Below are 21,164 nucleotides of genomic sequence, written 5' to 3'. Positions count from 1 at the left end.
CTACATCAAGTGTTTTATTTCATGTTTTCTAGTCATATATAAATAATCCATAGTTTTTATTTGGGAGTTAGGTATCTATCTAAATTAAATAAATAGGTAAGTAAAAATCAATGATCCTGGTATTCATGCACTGCTTACAATATTTGTTATAATACATTCTTCTCCCTGCCACCAATGAAGATTTTAATGTATTTTATATTGGTCCAAGCAATGGGAATTCAGAAAGATTTTGCAGTATTCTAATTTAAGAAATAAGAATAAGAGAATGTGTGGGATTAGCCAAGATCCCTAGTTTTGTCTGCAGTATTAATCCATTCTTTGGATTCAATTTTCTAATTATTTTAGATGTGAATCCATTTTTTTTAAAAAAAATAGAACAGTTATTGTATTAGTGTAATAGAACATACAAACCTCCAAAAAGGCTCCCAGTATTTGAAAACCCTTTTTGTTCTTGTTCTTTCTCTCTTTGCTCTCTGCCGTTTCTTAGTATTTTTAATTATTTCTATTTGAATATTCAATTTAATTGATGATTTTTCCCACCACTGTTTTAGATCCTGCTGTGACTTATCAGAATTGTTTTAGAAAAAATGCCCAATACACACAATGACCATGTATAACAAGGCTGCTATCTTTAGAGAAGCCAGTAAACCTTCATTCCTACTGAATATTATAATTGTTTAACATTTTCGGCTTGTCATGCCTTTCCCTGACCTGTCTTTTCTACTCTTCTAGTAAGCTAAAATATCTGACATGGTTTGCTCTATATCTCTAACAATCCAATGAGATCTTTACATTTCAGTAGCATTGTTAATTGATAGAGGAGTGATTCCCCAACTCTAGTAGAGAATGCTCTTTATGCTTTCCACATGATTGTTGGACCTGCATCTTACCACACAGGATGAAATGTGACAGCAAGGCATAGCCTTGATGACTCCTCAAGGTGTTATAAACACTGGGCAATGGATGAAGGAGATGGATATACAAGTCATGTTTTCCTCAATCCTTCTTGTTTGAGGGGTGTAACCCAGGAAGATGGACAAGAATACTGCAGGTAAACAACTGGCTACCTCAATTTAGATTCTTCCCAGTGGGAAGAGTTTGGATTCTTCCAAATTCAAATTCATAATCCAATGTATTTCTGAGATGAAGGACTTCGGTAAGCGATGGGTGATACCTAACAAAAGCTGGGAAGAACGTCCATAGATGGTGCCTTGCAAATCTGAACTAGACAGCTATAAATTGAAACCTTTGGGGGGTGAAGGAATAGACTCCAGAAAACAGCATGGTGTACCTTTAGCAAAGAATAATTTAAGTTAAGTAACCCAAACATTCCAATACAATGCACAGAATTTAGGAAGCAAATAGAAATCTTAATGCCTAAAGGTGAATATAATTTAAAAAGCATTAGTGAAATCTTGTGGCATAAAATTCATGAGTAGAATTCATAGGCTGAAGAAATTAATTCATTGAAGGGTGGCTAAATAAAGGGCAAGAAGAAGTGGCAATATATATGAAAGAATTGCCACATATTTGAGATCTAAGAAATTAATCACAAGGATCTAGTTTGGGGAATTTGGGTAATAATACAGGCAAGTTGTTATAGGCTGTTATGGATCTCCACATCTGTCAAAAAATTCTGAATTCCTGGAATAAATCACACATATATCAGAGACAAGACAGTAATAACAGAATGTTTTAATTATACATGTAGTCCTCAACTTACAACCATTCATTTAGTGACCAAAGTTACAATGGCACTGAAAAAAGTAACTTATGACCATTTTTCACACTTATGACATTCAGCATCATTCAGATGCTTGGCAACTGGTTCATATTTATGACAACTGCAGTGTCCTGAGGTCGTGTGATCACCTTTTGCAACCTTCTGATAGGCAAAGTTAATAGGCAAGCCAGATTCACTTATCAACCTTGTTACTAACTTAACAACTGCACTTCACAACTGTGCCAAGAAAGGTTGTAAAATGGAGAAAAACTGACTTAACAACCATCTCACTTAGCAACAAAAAAATTGGGTTCAATTATGGTCATAAGTCAAGGACTACCTGTATAGACACATGTTGGAAATTCCACTCAGCCAAGACTGCAAAGTCCCTCAAAATCCTTAGGAGTCTTGCTGTGACTGATTAAAACCAGGAGGTTATAGAAGAGAGAAAAGGGTTGGCTGTCCTAGTCCTGGTCCTACTCAGTATGGAAGAGATGGGTTGGTTGATTGGTTGGTTGACTAGGTAGTTGAAGACATAACAGCAGTGGGAACCTTGGGGAAGAAATGAACACATAAACTTGGAATTCAAGGTACTGCAGAAATGGAAAATGGAGCATAATTACACATGCACACTAGATTTCAGGGTTAACAGTATCAACAGTCTTGAATAAGTACTAAGTGGATTCACATATACAGAAACTTGCAGGTTAAATGGAGCACACTGCAGTTGGAACTTCTCATTAATATGAAATAGAAAGCACAGTTATAAACAATAAGAAAAAGCACAAGAAACAATTTTGGAAGCAGAAGTTTTTAACTAAGGTAAGCATTAAAAAGGACATAAGCAGGATATGGAATGGATTTAATTGTCAAGGAGGTACACCGTTTATATCTCTTTTTGCGACCTCTAGAATCATGGAGGATTGACATGGAGTTCAAAAACTGGAGACAGATCCTCCTATCTTCAAAAAGGGGTGGGGTGGGGAGGAACTAAATGTTAATCAGCATTTAGAAAAGAGTTCCATAACTTGGTAAAAGTCAGCATAGGTTTCTGAATAACAAATCATACCAAATTAACCTGACCTTGTTTTTTAATACAATGACTAGCTTAGTTGACTTGGCCATGAGAATATGGTTGACATAATTGTGCTTTGATTGGAGCAAAACTTTCAACAAGTTTTCCAAAGATCCTAGTACAGAAGAGGGCCAAATGTGAGCTGGACTTATGCTATCATTAGACAAAAACAGCTGAACAATTGTAGGCAATGAGTCAAGCTGAAAAGATATTCAGTTAAGCGTGTTAGGTCAAATATTGTTCTAGGCTTTGTGCTGTTCAACATATTTATAAACAATTTAGATGACTGGTTATAAAATATGATTAACCAATTCACAGAAGACATAACCTTAGGGTAGGATAGCAAATACATTAGAGGAAAGTATGAAGAATTAGGAAGATCCTGACAACACTGTGCAGAAAGCAGCAAAATGAATTTCCACAGGGACAACTGCCAAATCCTATATTTATGTAAGAAAAAAAAAGAACGTAAATATAGAACAGTGGGAAAGTATACTTTGCAACAGTGCATGTGAACAGGAATTGGGTGTCTTGGTGAATACAAGCTGAATATGAGCCAATAACATCTGCAAAATAGGCAAACACAATCCTAGGTTGCAACAATAAAACAAGAGTGCCGAGATCAAGAGGTTATTGTTTCAGAAAGGACTTTTCCAAACTGGAGCAAATTGATAACAGTATGTGGACGGAAAGACTCTTGAGGAAAACTTGAGGCATTGGTCATACTTTAGCCTGAGTTAATGTTCTGACCTAGGCTTTCCCAACAGCATGAATCCGACTCCTCATCCCAATAAACCCCTTTTATTTAGTTTCAGTGAATTCCTCTTCAGCAAGTCCTGGCCAACAGTCTTTCAAGGTATTTCACAATTACATACCTTTATCAGGCTTGGAGAGTTGCCAGGCTAATATCTTTCAGATGCCATGCTGTAGCAGACAATACTTGGCAAAAATGCAGGAACAGATCTTCACCCAAATGAACTAATTGTCTCCTGCAAAACCCCACTCCCCTTTCGCTTCTCTTTTATTCCCTATGGGAAGGCCATTCGCTGTCCACCGTCTGTGGCTTTACTCCCAAGTTGACCCTTGTTCCTTAGCTGTTCCCTTCTTCTGGCAGCTCTGCGCATGCACACACTGTTCTCCTTCTGCCTCACTGATGTCCGACTCTGAAGGCAGCTGACAACTGTCAGACTGTCCTGGCCCCATCTCTGCCCCCAACGCAGAGCACTCGTCAGAGCCTTCCCCGGACTCCAGGAATGGCCCACATTCCTCCGCAACCTCCTCACTGTTCGAATCTGCCGCCATCTCTGCTGGCTGCTGGTGGGCCACAACAGTTAGAGAGATATCAAGAAGACTTCAGGTATCTAAAAGGTTAGCATGTAGAATACCGAGCAGAATTGTGCAGAATTGTTCAAGAAAATATGGTAAGAAACAATAGGTTTAAATTACAAGGAAATAGGTTACAGTTGGATTTCAGGAAAATCTTCCTTATGGTCAGAGCTGTTAAAAAATGGAAAACATTGCCTTGGGAGGTGGTAGACATACCTTCACTTAGAATTGTTTGAAGCGACTTGATAGCCCTCTTACATTGTCTGATTCATACCTCAGTTTTAATCTGATTATTGAGGTGGAAAATGTTTGCTTGCAGAGATTTTTTTTAAATAGAAAAATATGTTGTGTTATACAATCTTTATTTTCCCTGCTCAATCTTTATTTCCTCTGCATTTAGCCTGATGTTGGGATAAGGGTTCATTGGCTGGCTAGAACCTCCATATAATTTAATCGTATGATGTGTATTGGATGGGATCTAGAAATGCTTTGAACAAATGATCCTGTAAATTGTATTCTTTTAAATTCAACCCAGGTAGTTCTGAATTTATGACCACAATTGAGCCCAAAATTTATGTTGCAAAGTGAGACAATTGTTGAGTTTTGCCCCATTTTATTATCTTTTTTCTCACAGTTGTTAAGTGGATTGCTACAGTTGTAAAGTGAATCTGGCTTCCCCATTGACTTTGTTTGTCAGAAGGTTGCAAAAGGTGATCATATGACCCCAGGATACTGCAAGCATCGTAATTTTGAGTCACTTTCTAAGTGTCCAAATTTTGATCAAATGACCATGGGGATGTTGCAACAATCGTTCAGTATGAAAAGCAGTCATAAATAACTTTTTTTTAGTGCTATTGTAACTTCCATATGCCTTTTTCATAACCCTGAGGTAATCGTTCAGGTCACAAAATGTAAGTTGAGGGTTATCTGTATATGCTAAATAATGATGAATCCGGTGTTTATAGCATTTCTAGTATAGTTTCCTGATCCTTCTCTATAATTAAATATTTTACTTAATAAAATTTTGTTCTAAAGGACACCGAGAAGGTTTTTGGGCAAGAGTTTTAGAAGTTGTTTACCCTTGCCTTCTTACTTGGACTGAGAGAGAACAACTGGTCCAAAGTCACCTAGCCATCTCAGTGTACAAAGCAGGAATAAAACTCACAATCTCCTAATTTCTGGTCTGGTGTCTTAACCACTATATTGAACTGGCTTTCAGAATGTTTGCTTAAAACTTTTTTATAAGGTACTCCAAATGATTATTTATTTATTTGATTGCTAAATAAATCACAGTGAAACTCATATTATTTATTTATTAACTACAGTTACATGGCCACCCATCTCACACAACGTGATTCTGGGAAGCGTACAACAATTGAATAAAACAGCAGATATATAAAAACAACAAAGCAGTAAAGTAATTTGTAACTGTTAGCCTAAAATTAGCCTACTTATTGCATTACCTTGATTTCATAATGATATGGTATGATAATTTAACATATAATGTTTTGCTTTTTACTGATAAAATCCTAAATGGCTTAGGCCCAGAATATTCAAATGACAATCTCATTCCATATGCCTTTTTCATAACCCTGAGGTAATCGTTCAGTTGCTGTAGTTGAGCAACTTCAGGTAGAGGAATACAGAGAAGGAAGATTCTTCAATTGTGGTGTTCTATTTGTTAGCAGTCTTTTCAAGAAGGCTTGTGTTATTGGTTTGCATCCAATAAAAATATTTCTCTTCTCCCAAACATGATAATTATTAGATTCCATAGATTAGTCTTGAGAATGTGAACATCTCTGTAATATGCTGCAATGCTACACATTTTATATAGTGTTTTCCTCCTGTATTGTTTAATATTACATTGACTATTATGCTTTTATTTTTATAAAGTTGTTAATGTGCTTGGAAAATACTGCAGCTGTCATTAAGCATACTATATGAATATGTATAACTTGATGAAGGAAGGTTTGTTAATTTTGCTTTATTGTGACTTTTGTTAAAAATATTGCATTGTTAGCCTCATCCATGCAGATGAGCTGGATCTGAAATCCAAATAATTGCATCTACTAAATTCCAGGGTGGGGAAAACTGTGAGATGAAATTATTGTCTTGAAGAACAAGATCAAATATCTATTTATTACACATTCTGGCAAATTGTAAAGTCAAGTATAGCTTGGAGCAATTGTATTTTTTTTTATTTTAACTTTCCAATAAGTCGTATTATATCCATCTGAAAGCTTAATAAAGCTGAATAAATAATAACAATTACAGAATGATCTACTGTTACTTTGTCTAATTATTTTTAATCATATTGAATCCAGAATGTCATCACATTACATTATATTACATCTTGTGGCAATATGTGTATAATTATATATTTGTTACATTATTCTATATTGTATCTTGAATATCTTCTTGACTGTCCACTTATGTAGGAAATCCTCTTTGTCTGCTTTAAGTAATCAAATCAAATCTTTATAATGGTCATAGATAAACTTAGGAAGGGTAAAACACAAGCAATGATTTTAAAAGCTACAAAAGAATACAACATACACAAGGTTAAAAAACTAATTATCTCTGTCTGTCCTCTCTCTCTCTCTCTCTCTCTATCTATCTATCTATCTATCTATCATCTATCTATCTATCTATCTATCTAGTATCTAGCTAAACAAAACTCTTTTTAAAAAAAAAAATCTAAAAACCCTATAGAGAAATCCAAGAGTACCTCTTTGATTCACTGGCAATAAATTTTGGACACCCGGCTAGGTTCAATTGGCCCATGTGTCTGTTATATGCTGTTTTGGCTTGGTCATATCCAATGTGAGTAGAAAACCTGGAGAGAAACCCAAGGATATTTTAGTTGCCACTGCCTTCTTCTATGTGAACTAAAAGTCATTCTTCATAAAGTGGGGAATAAGCAAATTTGTCCATTTACTACCTCCAAAGTAAAATAAAAAGGGGATAGGTTTAGGAGAGTACCATCTATAATTCCCAAAGTCTTTATTTCTAACGTGCCATTATATTTTAGTCCAGTGTGCTAAACATAGAAGCTTTTAACATGTACCTTTTTAACCTCTTCAGACAAGTCACAGGGCAAGATTTTAGCAGTGTAGAAAACATGGAGATTGAGCAATAATGAAACCAGTAATTAATAACCTTTTAACAAAATTGTGATACTTGTATAATCTGGGATGATGGCCAATCTGGGATAATGAGGAGAATGAAGAATCATTTTTGGGAAATGATTATTTATATTTAAAGAAGTGAGCATACACACTAAAATATCGTTTTCTCCTTATAACATTAAATTCTTGTATAGCCACTTTGATAAACAAGAGAAAGCAGTAATGATCTTTGGCTATCTTTTAGCTATCCTATTTTGTCAAACTGAAATCCCATTAAATAACTGCAAGGTGTTAGCACGTCCTGCTTTAAGTTAGCTCTAGGCTCATGATAGAACATTTTTCATGCTAATTAATTCTACAAGCAATATTAATCTCTTTTGATCAATGTAATTTCTAAGTATTTGGAAACAGATTTCTTTTTTTTGTAAAAAATCTATTTGGGTTTTCATAAAACGTAATACAAATAAAATTTATTTTTTTGAGAATAGCATGGTCCTGGGTTGTCAGTTCTCCATACAGACACAAACTCAATTTCATATTCGTCTTTGAGTTCTATTCCATATCTCACTACTATTTTAACATTTTCTCAATAATTTTTCCCTTCCCTTAGTTTTCTCAACCTTGCTTTTAATTATCTCATTCCTTTCTAAATTCAGTTATATATATATATCTTTTTTTAAGTTTCAATATCTTTCTAATCATTATATTTATACTTTTGTCTGTCCTATTTCAATTTCATATTTTTTTTCTCATTAAACAAAATTTTCCCCTGTAGTTACCGATTGGAGTATGTCACCTTTGTATCTTTTAATTTTTGTCTATTCAACTCTTATTTAAATTTCAATTTATGCCTTTACAATTATAACATTCAGTATAACACATAACTACCAGTCGAGTTCTGCTTGGTACATTTTTAAAATACACACTAAGTTCTTAAAGAGAAGATATATATATCTCAGAGTGAGAAGCAAGAGCCGAAGACAGAAGCCTGAAGATGATGAATGAGACTTCATCAAAACGTTGCCTAGATAGTTCGAATCTTACGCGGGAGAAAACCCGAACAACCAAAGATCCACATACAAATACCCGCGAGAACCTCAGAAAATATATATATATATAACAATAATAAATAAAATACTTATTTTGTTCCAATTCAGCTCTATCATTAATGTTAATTATAATCTTTAACATCTTTAACATTTATTTTCAATAGGATATCATACTTCTTTCAGAACACTTATAATATTTCCATAATTTTTTCATATTTCTTTCATATTCCTCTTCACTTAAATTTTTATATCACATTAGTAATAAAGTGTTCCCCTCCTTTCCTAATTTCATTCTCTCATTCTTATTTCATTTATTTATTAACAAACATTCCATTCCATTACAATGAGTATTTTATCTATCATTTTAATCATACTTGTTTCATATTTTCAAAGTTCATTTCTATTTCTAATATAACAATACTATCATATGTACCCTTGCTGAATCCCCTTTTCAATTAGGTTTTCACCCATGATCTCCATGTCTTCTAAATAGGCTTATACCTTTAATCCTTGTATGTTTTCCCTGTTTCTCTATATCCTGTTTCTGTCCTTTATAATTTCTTTTCCTTTCCCTCTTCCCCCTTTTCTTCCCCCTCCCCTTTTTGACCCTTGTCTCTCTAATTCTGATTCTCTCTTCTGTAATCCTCTCTTCTGTTTCTTCCTAATGTTGTAATTACTTTTCAAACTATTCTTTTTTTTAGTTGTTTTTTCAGATCTTAAATTTTTTTCTCTCTTTCCCCCCTTTCCTTTTTTTTCCCCACATAGAATTACTTGGTCATTGAAAATGGCTTCTTCTTTGTCCTGCCCTTCTTGTTCTACTGGCATTTCTTGTTTCTCATAGTTCAGGATCTCCATTTCTAAAAATTGAAATGCGAAGCCAAAAAACCCTCTTCCTTCTTGTGCATCTTCTTTCTGTTTTTTAAGTTCCATTTTCAATTCTTCCAAGAGTGATACATTACCAAACTTTTAAACAACGACCCAATTAATTTTAGTCCTTTAGATCCAATAACCAAAAATCCAAAAATCGCGAAATAACCCAAATAATTCAAAGCTGTTTCTTTTTGCTTCTTTTTTCCCACCTTCTCTTCCTGGGGTTCTATTAACTTGTTACAAAGTTTCAGTTAAAATGTATCTTTTATGAATCTTGTTAAAGTTTCACTGTTAATTCCTTTCACTTCCAGGTGATCTCCTCCATTTTTCTAGATCCCACACTTTTGTTTTTTCCTTTTCTCTCCTCTCCTTCTTTTAAAAGTTTTTGAGAGTCCAGAAATCTTTATTATCTGTTTGACATTTTATTTTCAGCTTAAACGCCTGTTAATGTCAAAGTGTTGTCAATATGGGGAAGGAAAGAAAAAAAAAACCAAATCCTTTCCCTTTCCTCTCTCATTCGCCGCTTCAAAGTCTTTTTTGGGAGCAATGATTCTTTATAATTCAAATTCCAGGGTACCTTATATTGTTGTTTTTTCAGTTTGACCCAGTCAGCCAAAACTTTCTCTTCTTATCTTCCTCCTGCACATTCTTTTCCAATCGAATTCTTTTTTGAGGTGGCCATTTCTGACCATCGCTGCAGCCGCCTTCGGGAAAGGGAATAATGGCCAGCTGGGGAGGAGAGATGTGGTTCTCCTCGACCCTGCTGGCAGTCTCCCCACTTTTCACCACCTTTACAGGGTGGCTTAGCCCCCAAACCAGCCAACTTGGGGTGCTCCACCAGCGAACACAGATCGAAACCACGCACAATCGTGGATTTCGGTCTCTCGCTGAAGAGGCTCAAACCGTGCCTTGGAAACATATTTCTAACATACCTTTCGCCTATGGCTAGCTGATCATTTCAGCGATGTATTCTATGGGACAGCAAAAAATAGCAAAAAGATAGGGAGGTTTTCTGAGGAGATGACAAGAAAGTAATGGCCAACTAAAGACAGCAATTGCCGGATCACCCTAAATTGTCTGGCCTAGAGCCATATAAATAGTTTACAATCTGATATTTGGATGGCCTCGATATCTCTCTTTATTAATTCCTTAAGGAAAACTTTATCAACCTTTAATAAAATCAGTTAAATAGAACCACTTGCTTCTATAATTATCACAGAACACTATCACAGCTCTATGGAGAGATCAATACTGTATGAATTCCCTGAAATTAGGAAATGATCTTTAAAATGGCCCAGTTGATATTACATCATAGTTCTTGATATTTTGGGTCCTAAAATGTATAAGTTACATTGCAAAAATTGGCAGCACAAATAATTGTGGCTGATTTCATCTTTAAGGCAAAATTTCAAATGATAATAGTGATAATTCCCATCTCCTCTTCTTTTGTACAGAACTGAAAGATTTGGGCAAGGAAAGTACATGTGCATAGACATGCACAAACATATGCATTACATACCTGTTTAACATTGTAAATAACTTAGATGTTAAGTGGGATGAAATAGTATTAAGAAACCATTTTTCTGAGAATGACAGAAGTGGCTTCTTAAGAGAAAGTAAAGATTGTTCGTGCCACTTCATGCCACTTCCTGAAATAACTGAAGAGTTGACCTAATGCCTTTCAGCGCTTAAGTCTTCTATTGTCACAGAATCGATATCCTTTGGGACCTTGTAAGAATGTCACTGATGCATATAAATGACTTTCTATTTCTTGAAATAAGGTATTCACATAGTTCACATTGGATTTTGTTTTTTAAAAAATCAAGGCTTTAAAGAAGCAATACATGTTTAATGATAGCATTGGATGCTATTATTAAAACACCAGAACATTCTTGACTATACAAAAGTAACTTCTTGCAACTAAAAAAGGTGTTTTTGTTTAGTGATTCTGAAACAACAGATGTAGCAGAAAAGAGTGAATTGACAGCCACAGGGAACTGAAGCTCATAAGAGCAGATACAGAGGGAACAACTGGAGTTGATGGCAGTCTTCCACCCACACCACCCTTGCTGTCAGTTTGCCTCAACTGAAGCCCTGTGGGAGAAGGTAGAAAACTGCATCTACAGCAAACAACAGTTTTATTTTAGATTCATTGAGCCTATGGCTTCTTGGATATCTACTAATCAAGATTATGATTAGTGTTAAAGAAGATAGTGAATGGAGATAAAAGTGCAATAGTTTTTACGTGTGAAAAATGCTATATTTGATATTTGGGCATTTCTTAAAGAAATATTGCATGTTGGAGATCATCAGAAAGAAACTATTTTTTAAAAAAAAACATCCGGTTTAGTAGATATGCTCAGCGCTGTCAAACTCCCGGCCTGTGGCCCGGATGCATTATGCACTGGCCACACCCACACCTGGTTTAGTGAACGGGAAAAATATCCTGATACAACGTGAGTTTGAACCCGCTGGATATGCTTATAAAAAATTATTTAGTAATTGTAGTAACTCAGGAACTGTAGTATTACTACTATCTCATCTGAGCATCTTTAAAATGTTACTATATGCTTCAATAATCACTTGCTTTTACATTTGAGGTGAAAAAAAAATCAAATTAATGGTTAAGAAATGCAAGTACTCAATAAATTCAGCCTAGAAATGAGATTTTATGTGGAAAAGTTTTCATTTCTTAATATGAATTTTGTCCACTAATATTTCTTACTTTTTTAATATTTCTTACTTTCTTATATTTCATATAAGAATAGGTATGCAACCTTTTATTTCTTTATTGTTTGGCAACCTAACTCACACATGGTAATTTTCACAAGCTCAAATTTATGCCAAAAATCAGGTTTGAAGCTTCATGCAAGCACTTGGAATGGTAGAGGTTAAAAACAGTGATGGCTGCAAGCACTTTAACTGAAGGTCTATTAACTACAGAATATACTTCCCTGGAAAAATTGAAGTTGACCTCACCTATCTATCCAACCTGCTTACTTCTATGCTAAATAACATGAAGAACTATATAAGGGAGAGACTTTAAACTTGGCTTGTCAAAGCCAAGCCCTCAAATGGGAGCTTGCATCTTTTATAGTATTCCAGTATAATTGGCTTGGCGCTATTTCTGATTTCTAAAGCCTCTGATACTTAACAGCTCATCTGAAAAAAAAAAATCATTCATTCATACCTGTTATTGAGATCTGCTTCAGAGGCCTTATTTTATTTCCTCCTGATATTAGATGCATGATGGGTAAAGGACGGTCTTTTTTTTTTGTCTATGGTCAGTTGTTTTTTTTTCCTGAGAGAGAAGTTCTATTTAGCTCTATTATTTTTGAAAAACAGTCAGCACTGTTTCAGATGAACTTTTATTTGAAAGTGTTGCTTTTTGTTAGGATCTGACTTTTCCTTGGTTCAGGGGCTGGGAATAGGTTCAAAGTAATAAAGATATATTAGATTATTGGTTTTGATTATCTGATTTTGACTGGAATATAATTAGTTGTCTTGAGCATGACTGACAGAAAACAAGAATATAAATAATACCAAATCTATAAATAGGCCTGATGAGTTCTTGGTTTAGACATTATTTTTCTGCATTCAGCTGTTCCTTTTGAACTAAAATCTGAAGCATGATTTTAGCAATGATATATTTCTTTCTTTCTTTGTGTATCATTTCAGGTGGGATGGTGGAAGGACAAACGCCTCAAGATGAAGTATTACGTGTGGCCACGTTCTGAGTTATATCCTAACTGTGAAGAACGTGAGGACGACCATCTTAGCATAGTGACCCTTGAAGAAGCACCTTTTGTTATTGTGGAAAGTGTGGACCCATTAAGTGGCACCTGTATGAGGAACACAGTTCCATGTCAAAAACGAATTGTATCAGAGTAGGTACCAACAAAACCTTTTATAATTAGTTCTTTTCAGCAAGTTTCTTCCTACAACAATGGCAATACAGCTACATTGTTTCAGAGGAGTCATGTTTAATTCATTTTATCTTACTCCATTCTGGAGCATTATCTTCATCAAGTCGGCTTTTCAGCAGTGGGTATTTTATTTATTTGTTTATTTATTTATTTATTTATTTGTTTGTTTATTTATAATAGATTTATATGGCTTGTAAACATGATTCCGGGTAGCTAATAATATTTTTTAAAAACTGTACAAAGCAAAAATAACATAAAAAGAATTAGAACCAAATACAATGGCGCATAAAATGACAACCAAGGAAATTAATAAAAGCACATTTCTTGGGTTCTCCTGCTCTCCCACCCTCATGCCTGGGAAAATAGCCAGGTCTTAAGGATTTTCTGAAAGTCCAGCAGGGACAGAGCTAGGCTTAACTCAAATGGTATGTTATTATATCAAGGAATGCAAAATCTGGTACAGAAAAACTGGGAATTAAAAAGTGGAGTTTTACTTAGTTCTGAGTGTCAGAATAAATCTAATTTCATTACACCAATATGGGCATGATATTTTTATGTGGAATTTTCTAGGGCATGTTTTAATTAATTAATTTTGTTTGTGTGCTGCTTATTTTTCAAGAGTCTAGAAAGGAACCAAACTTTTTCCTTACATAGCTCTGCCTTTGGCTTCTACCTATTGCTCAGTTCTCTTTTGCTCATCATAATGATAACATTTTCAATACATCCGAAGTATTTCCTGAGTCAACTCTTCTATGCAGTATTCTATTTTATTTGTGTTATGTTATGTTATGTTATGTTATGTTATGTTATGTTATGTTATTTTTATTTACTTATTTAGCACTTGTGTTACTTTACTGCTAACTTAGCTATAGGATGCTTAATGTGGGATTATCAGGTTTGATAAGTTGATTCCCTCTCATTTCTGTCTCCTTTTGAACCCTCCTTCACCCTGATGTTGATAAGTATAGAGGAAAGAAGGAATGGCTTTGAAGGCAGGAGGAAGAAACACTACAAAAGGCAATGGTTAGATAAAGGGTCTCTGACCTTGGGCCAAGAATATAATGTGGACATTCATCTCAGACCCTCCATTGCATTTTATCTTAAATGTTTTTGTCCTGTAGGATCCACAGCTATTTCTATGATAGTTCAAGGCCGGAATTGTCACCACTGATGCAATGGTTTTCCAAATAGGTTATGATTCTGTTCCTGCTATGCTATGCTATGCTATGCTATGCTATGCTATGCTATGCTATGCTATGCTATGCTATGCTATGCTATCAGGAACCTGTATTCAGAGACATCAGCTTTCACTCAATGTGCACTGTCCACAGTTCTGCTATGGCCCCGCGATATATTTCAGGTTGTTTTAATGTATCCTTCCACTTTTATTAAGTATTACAGGCTTAATTTTCAGTCCAATAATATGTAGCTTTTAGAGGAGCATGCTTACCTTCATGGCTTCTCTGATCATTAGTTCCCATCATCAGGTAACTTGTTACTCACTTATATTTGTAATTTATATGGGTCCCAGTAAAGAAGAACAGGTTATTGGCCAGTATCAGTAAGAAAGAGATCATTCTTTATTGTTCTGAAAAGAAACTCCATTAAGAGTTTTTTCCGATGGCCATCTGTGAATCCACATGTAACCCTTTGATTTTTTTCTCTTATATAGTTTTTTTTCTGTTACCTCTTCTCTTCCAAAGCTGATCTACCAGTATTTGGAAATCAGGGGAAAGTTGAAGCCAGACCTACTATATAAGGGAAAGGAGGGAATCCTATCCAAACTTTTATCTCTTAAAAGTTCTGTGTTTGCTTACTATGTATGTATGTTCATGTGTAAATTCCAAGGTAATTCTTTAAAAAAATAAGCTAAATATTCAATTCTCAATCACATTTTGGCAAGAATTTTGTGCTTTTGCTTAAAGAAAAATCATATTTCTTTTTTCAATATTTCTACTAAAGATGTTCAGTTTCTGCTATCTTTAAAAGCTAGATTTAGATTTCAGTTTAGAATCAAGGGTGGGAATACTTTTAAAAATTATGTGGTGTTCATCAAAATAACATTTTTTTAAAAAGTTAAAATGCAACATGATGCCAACCATGGACTAATAGGTTTTTGTTTATAGATTTAGCATATTTTTATTCTGTAAAAATACATCTTCTTGTCTTTGTCTAGAAATAAAACAGATGAAGAGACTGCCTATATCAAGAAATGTTGCAAAGGGTTTTGTATTGATATACTTAAAAAAATTTCCAAGTTTGTGAAGTTCACCTATGATCTTTATTTGGTAACCAATGGTAAACATGGAAAGAAGGTCAATGGAACATGGAATGGAATGATTGGTGAGGTAAGCAAAGAAACACAGGATTTTCACAAAACTGAATGAGTGTGCATGCATGCACGCACACACAGACACACAGACACACACAGAGACATCACTGAACTAAATTCAGTTTTATCATGCCTATACTTGGCTAGGGCTGCTGACAATTCAGCAAAATCTGGAAGTCCGCAGATTTCCATCCCTGCTTTAAACAATTATAAAAAGTTAAAAAAGGAAAACTGCAAATAAAAGAAAGAATGTTCCAATATGGACAGTAATTCTTAAACCACATACATTCTTTTGGTTCCATTTTTGGGGGTTAAATTTATATACCTCCTTCCCTTCAAATGCTCAAGGTAGCATATGCATCACTCCATCCTCCAAGTTCTTCCTCTGTTGTTCCACCCTCTGTTGGGTGTTAGCTTGAGCAGACAAACAGTACCTGGTTAAGTGAGCTTCCAAGGCTGAAATGGACTTGAATTTTGATCTCCCCAGGCCTACTAGTTGCTATATTACATTGACTAACTCTAATATAATGAGATATTTCTCATTTGATTTCTTTTAATTTTCATTCCTATTGTTACTTTTTTCCTTGCATTCTCTCTCCTGTCATTAAAATCATGGTTTAAATTGGAAACTTTATACTTTATATTTATCTAAATATACTGTGGAATTATGCATGGAAAACCCCCAATTATACTGATTAATATGTGCTATCCATTGTGTTTCATATGTGCTTACACCCTGAACTTATTGTCATGAATATTGGTATTATATGTTTTAAAACTTTCCATTATTCTTAAAGAATTTTCAGTCCGTTATTCTACTATTATGAGAAGTGATGAAGAACAGAAAAGATGCAGCCTGCATGTCAAAAATATTTTTTGTCTTTCCCCTCATCCTAGGTGGTTGCCAAACGTGCCTACATGGCTGTGGGATCTCTCACCATAAATGCAGAGCGTTCAGAAGTGGTAGATTTTTCTGTTCCCTTCATTGAGACAGGGATCAGTGTAATGGTGTCACGAAGCAATGGGACAGTCTCACCTTCTGCCTTTTTAGGTAAAGCATTCTTTGGAGGCAAAGTGCAGAGGAATTTATGTTGACAGCTCTTTTTCTGATTAAATAAACAAGCATACATTTATATGCAGTCTTGGATTTGTTGAAGTTCTAGTTTGAGCTAAATTCAGGAATCAACGGCTGATAAGAGAATAAGAAATTAACTTAGAAATATCAACACCAGATTCTCAAACTAGATATTTCTAGTGAATATCATTGTATAACTCCGTTCAAATAAATATTTTCAGTTTTTCTTTTACCTGTACTTCCTTAAGCCTGATTATGTTTGTTACAATAAGATTTCTACCTTTTTGATGCAAGCCCCAGAAATATGCCATTCAAAAATATTACTTTGTCTTGTAAGTAAAGAAATGCGGGAGTTTTTTTCTGGAATATAGCAGTCTATTTTGGGGATTTATAAAACCATTTTGGCAAAGCCCTCAGAGCAAAACACAATGATATAGTTATAAATGTTTTTTTAAAGTTTCCCTTTGGGAATTTAGCAACATAAATAAATCTTTTAAATAAATAAGAGTAAATATATCATCAAAATAATTTAGATAATCCTTAAAATGTTGCATATTATAGCATTATAAAGGGTCTATTAATTATGTCAATCTTTGTTAGACTGTGGAATTATGCATGGAAAAACCCTAAGCTATCCCCCTGGTGATAGGAAGTCCAGAACCGAGATACAACCAAATTGAAAGCCTTGTCCTAAGCAGTTGTCACTATACATTAGACAATGGTAGAATTTAATGTAGAATTCACTCTGCAAGTTTCAGCACATAAACAATAGAATAGGGTATTTTGAGTATTCAATCCTCAAAATACTCAGAACTTGAACATTATAATCAGTACTTTGAACTTAATTTCAAAATACTCTAGGCATATTGAATTTAATTTGGAAATACTCTAAAAGTATCATGAACAGCAATGAAATCACAATTTCTATATAAGAGGCCTGTGAGCAGGGACAACAGCATTCCAAGCACTATTTCAAAAGCAGCCCTGAACAGCACATTCCAATAGAGAAGAGATGGGCCATTCTTTCATTGCCAGAAGTCACACTAGAATTCTCTAGTCATAGATATCTAGATTTTTTTTTTTTTTTTGTAAAGATAAGGTTTGGGGCTATATTAAGAGCAGGTTCCTTATATTCTCAATCTTTGCAATAATTTTGCAAAAAAAGGGTAGACATATCAAATTATAACTATATGTGTATCTGTATCTTTCTATCTGTCTACCTGTCTGTCTGTCTCCCTCTCCCTCTCTCTCTCTGTCTCTCTCTCTCTAGAATTCAGTCCAAATCCAACAACATCCTGATACTCTGAAGTGTGTTATTTAGAAACAGAGCTATTTGTTTCAAAATAGGTCACATCATTAATCATTGGTAGTCTTTTCTATTGATCAATATTTCAGTTTTATCTTGATAAAAGCTTCAGTGTTTTAACATTTCACCTATCCCAATTTCCTAAATATTGATTTAAAAGTTCTGCTGCCTTCTAGGGATTCGATAGAAAGAGAAACATAATTATATATCAAGATTTTATTGTGGGAAATCCAGTGACTTATTCCAAATCTATAAACCAAGAGCAAACAGGGGAAAAAAACTTGTTGGTATGTAGGAGTAGAATCACATATATGTTCCCAGATCCAGTCAGAATGGCAAATTCAGAATGCTAGTATGATTAATGGCATTGAAAACTGCTAAGATTATCAATAAGATATATTCCTCTATTACCCACAAACTTTTACTGGTGCTTATTTTTCTTTGGATCCTTTGTCTTCTGCATTTAATTTTGTTAAAGACACAAAATTGGAGATTGAAAAAAAAAACATGACAAACCTATGATGGAGTAGGTCTTTGTGATTAATGCATTGTTTAGGCAGGATGCCTAGAATGCTGCAGTTTGGGAAAGTCAGATAGCAGAATGTAATACTGAGTTGATACTTTAGCTTCCTATACATTTCAGCATTCATTTTTACAAAAGCCAACTTCAAATTCTTATGGGGAAGAAATACTTGAAAACATACAGGTGATGCTAAATTTATATATGCTAAAATATAGCTTAATGGGGCTTTGGTGCCATTAATGATTGTTCCCTCTTTCCTATAACTAGGAGTTCTAGAATAATGTGACAGATGAGGATGGAGGTTTGTTCTCCAAGCTTGTGGGTTGATTTCCGAATGTTTTTTTATCGGGCTAGGTAACATCCTAGGTGACTAAACTCCATTGAAGATGTTACCTAGCCTGGTAAAAAAAATGTTCAGAAACAAACCCACAAGCACCGAGAACGAACCTCCACCCTCTTCCTACACCTGAGCTACAAATGTTTGCCACCATCGCATAATGTAACAGAAATATAGGAAGACCAACTCGACATTGTTTAGTCACTGTGAGGTTTAGTTCACAATGTTTTCAATGATATATAAGATCCATCTATAAGTTTAGTCAAGCTATTTCAGAAGATATAATTAGATATCTAGTGGTTTGCACTCTGGAGTATGCTCGAAAGGTTCCTGTGAAATAATTACCTGTCCTTTTCTGTCCAGAGCCATTCAGTGCTGATGTGTGGGTGATGATGTTTGTAATGCTGCTTATAATCTCTGCGGTGGCTGTCTTTGTCTTTGAGTACTTCAGCCCTGTGGGATACAATCGGTGTCTGGCTGATGGTAGAGGTAAGGAGACATATCTTTCATCATGCAATCTTTATAATCCATATTGGGCAGAAAAATACTTCTTCTCCATTGATATACATGTCAACCATGGTTGGTGTCAATTCTAGTGACCACATTAATAGATATTCTCCAAGAGTCAGCCATATACAGACCTTTTCCCTCTTGCCTAAAGGGGAAAAAAAGAATAGTAAGTTCACAAACAGCAGCAAATCTGAATGGATCTCTTTGGATGATAAAACAGCTCTGCAGTTCAAGATACTGACACGTTCATTTCTAGCAAGATTAGAAACTAGAAGCCAAATCCTTTGCACATGTTTTTCAATATTTCTAAAGTAAAGTTGTTATTGTCAAATTGAAATATTAATTTAGTTGGAGATACTAACAAGGATATAACATTTTCCTGTTTTGTTATGCATATTATTTGTATCCCTAATTACTTGATGGATATTTGAGAGCTTTTATTAGTTCCCCTGCCTTGCTTCTGCCAATCTTTCCATGTATTTTCAAATGGATGCAGAAGTGGAATCAAATAAATTCAAAAGATGAAAAACCAGAAATGTACATAAGCTCTGTAATAGTGAAGAAGTAAAAATGAAAGGAGCAAGACTGACCAGTTGATTTAGATTAGAGAACTAAAGCAGATACTAGATCAAATGAATAGAAGTGGGTGCTACCATGGCTTTTCTAAACTGTTAAATGGTCCCTCCTTAATATATTATGCTGTATCTCTAGAACAATAGTGCTAACATACTTAGAAAGGAACGTTTCTGAAAAATCTTTTCAGATGTTTGCTGAGTTTTCCTTAAACAGATTTATGTCACCACCTTTCTAATCTAGAAAAAAAGACAGTTGGAATAGAATTGTAGCCAAATCCTAAAATAAAGTAATGTTAGAATTGTTGTACAGGTGTTGTGGAGCAGTATACATATCTAAAAGGATACATGTATAGCTGTACACATATAATGTACATATTTTTTACCAGTATGTATACACAAGGAAGCAATTATGTGATGGATAGATAGCAGAATGAATAAGTAAACAATGATAACACATATTTTGGCTAAATGAACCCTCCCTATAAAGGAATTGGTAATGTAATTATTTTTGTGGGGAAAATGCTTTGAATAAGACCTTTGTGGATATGATGGATATGTTAATATGATACTGTGTATTTCTTTATAGAAAACAATGTGTTTAAGATTACTCCTGTGTTATATGTCTATATAATATTGTGGCTATAGCCAATGGATCACATCCAGATTGTTCAACAAGTCATTGAAAGGCACAGTGAGTATACTATGCCTCTGTGCATGGCTTTCATTGACTATGAAAAGGTGTTTGACTCAGTATTCCAGCAAGCAATAATTAATGCATTGCTCAACCAAGATGTAGACACTGCTTACATAAACTTACTATAATCAATATATGAAAAAACAATGGCGACAATTTGCCTTAATGATCTTAAAGTGGAAATCAACATAGAACGAGGTGTAGAACAAAGTGATACAATACATATCACCTATCCTTTTCTCAGCCTGCCTTGAAAAAGTATTATGCACACTAGACTGGACAAAAGTTGGAACAAAAATCAATGGACCCTATTTAAATAACTTAAATTTTTCAGATGATGATGTTGTTCTCTTCTCACAAGACCCAGGAGAGCTACGAAGACATATTTAAGAGCTGCATGAAGCAGAAGAACCATTTGGCTTAAAAAAAAACCTGAAAAAGAGGCAGGTTATGTTTAATAAATTCAATAAAGAAAGAAAATAATTTATATCTGGAGAAGAACTAGACATAGTAGGCCACTACATATACTTTGGCCAAACAGATCACAATGGAGGATGATACAATAAAGGAAATTGAATGGTATGTTAAATGTGGTTGGCAGGCATTCAGTAAGCTAAGCATGATTTTCAAGAACAACCTTCCGCTATGCCTGAAGAGAAAAGCTTGTGATCAGTATGTGCTATCTGCTCTAACATATGCTGGTGAAACGTGAACA

General features: G+C 34.5%; 1 protein-coding gene across 1 annotated transcript in view; it reads left to right on the top strand.

Annotated features, from left to right (window-relative positions):
- The window catches only part of LOC113434312 (glutamate receptor ionotropic, NMDA 2B), a 103,270-nt gene that overhangs the window by 54,071 nt on the left and 28,035 nt on the right, over positions 1-21,164 (top strand). Inside the window, exons 3-7 of the mRNA XM_087935521.1 lie at positions 12,850-13,058; positions 14,219-14,255; positions 15,305-15,445; positions 16,327-16,480; positions 19,034-19,159. Of these exons, the coding sequence (XP_087791647.1) occupies positions 12,850-13,058; positions 14,219-14,255; positions 15,305-15,445; positions 16,327-16,480; positions 19,034-19,159 (667 nt within the window). The remainder of the gene's footprint in view (positions 1-12,849; positions 13,059-14,218; positions 14,256-15,304; positions 15,446-16,326; positions 16,481-19,033; positions 19,160-21,164) is intronic.

The sequence above is a fragment of the Pseudonaja textilis genome, chromosome 5 (genome assembly GCF_049901715.1).
Source record: "Pseudonaja textilis isolate UNSWEBS1 chromosome 5, rPseTex1.2, whole genome shotgun sequence".
NCBI classification, from domain to species: Eukaryota; Metazoa; Chordata; class Lepidosauria; order Squamata; family Elapidae; genus Pseudonaja; species Pseudonaja textilis.
Note: the sequence above shows the minus strand (reverse complement) of the source record. Positions and strands in the feature narration are given on the sequence as shown.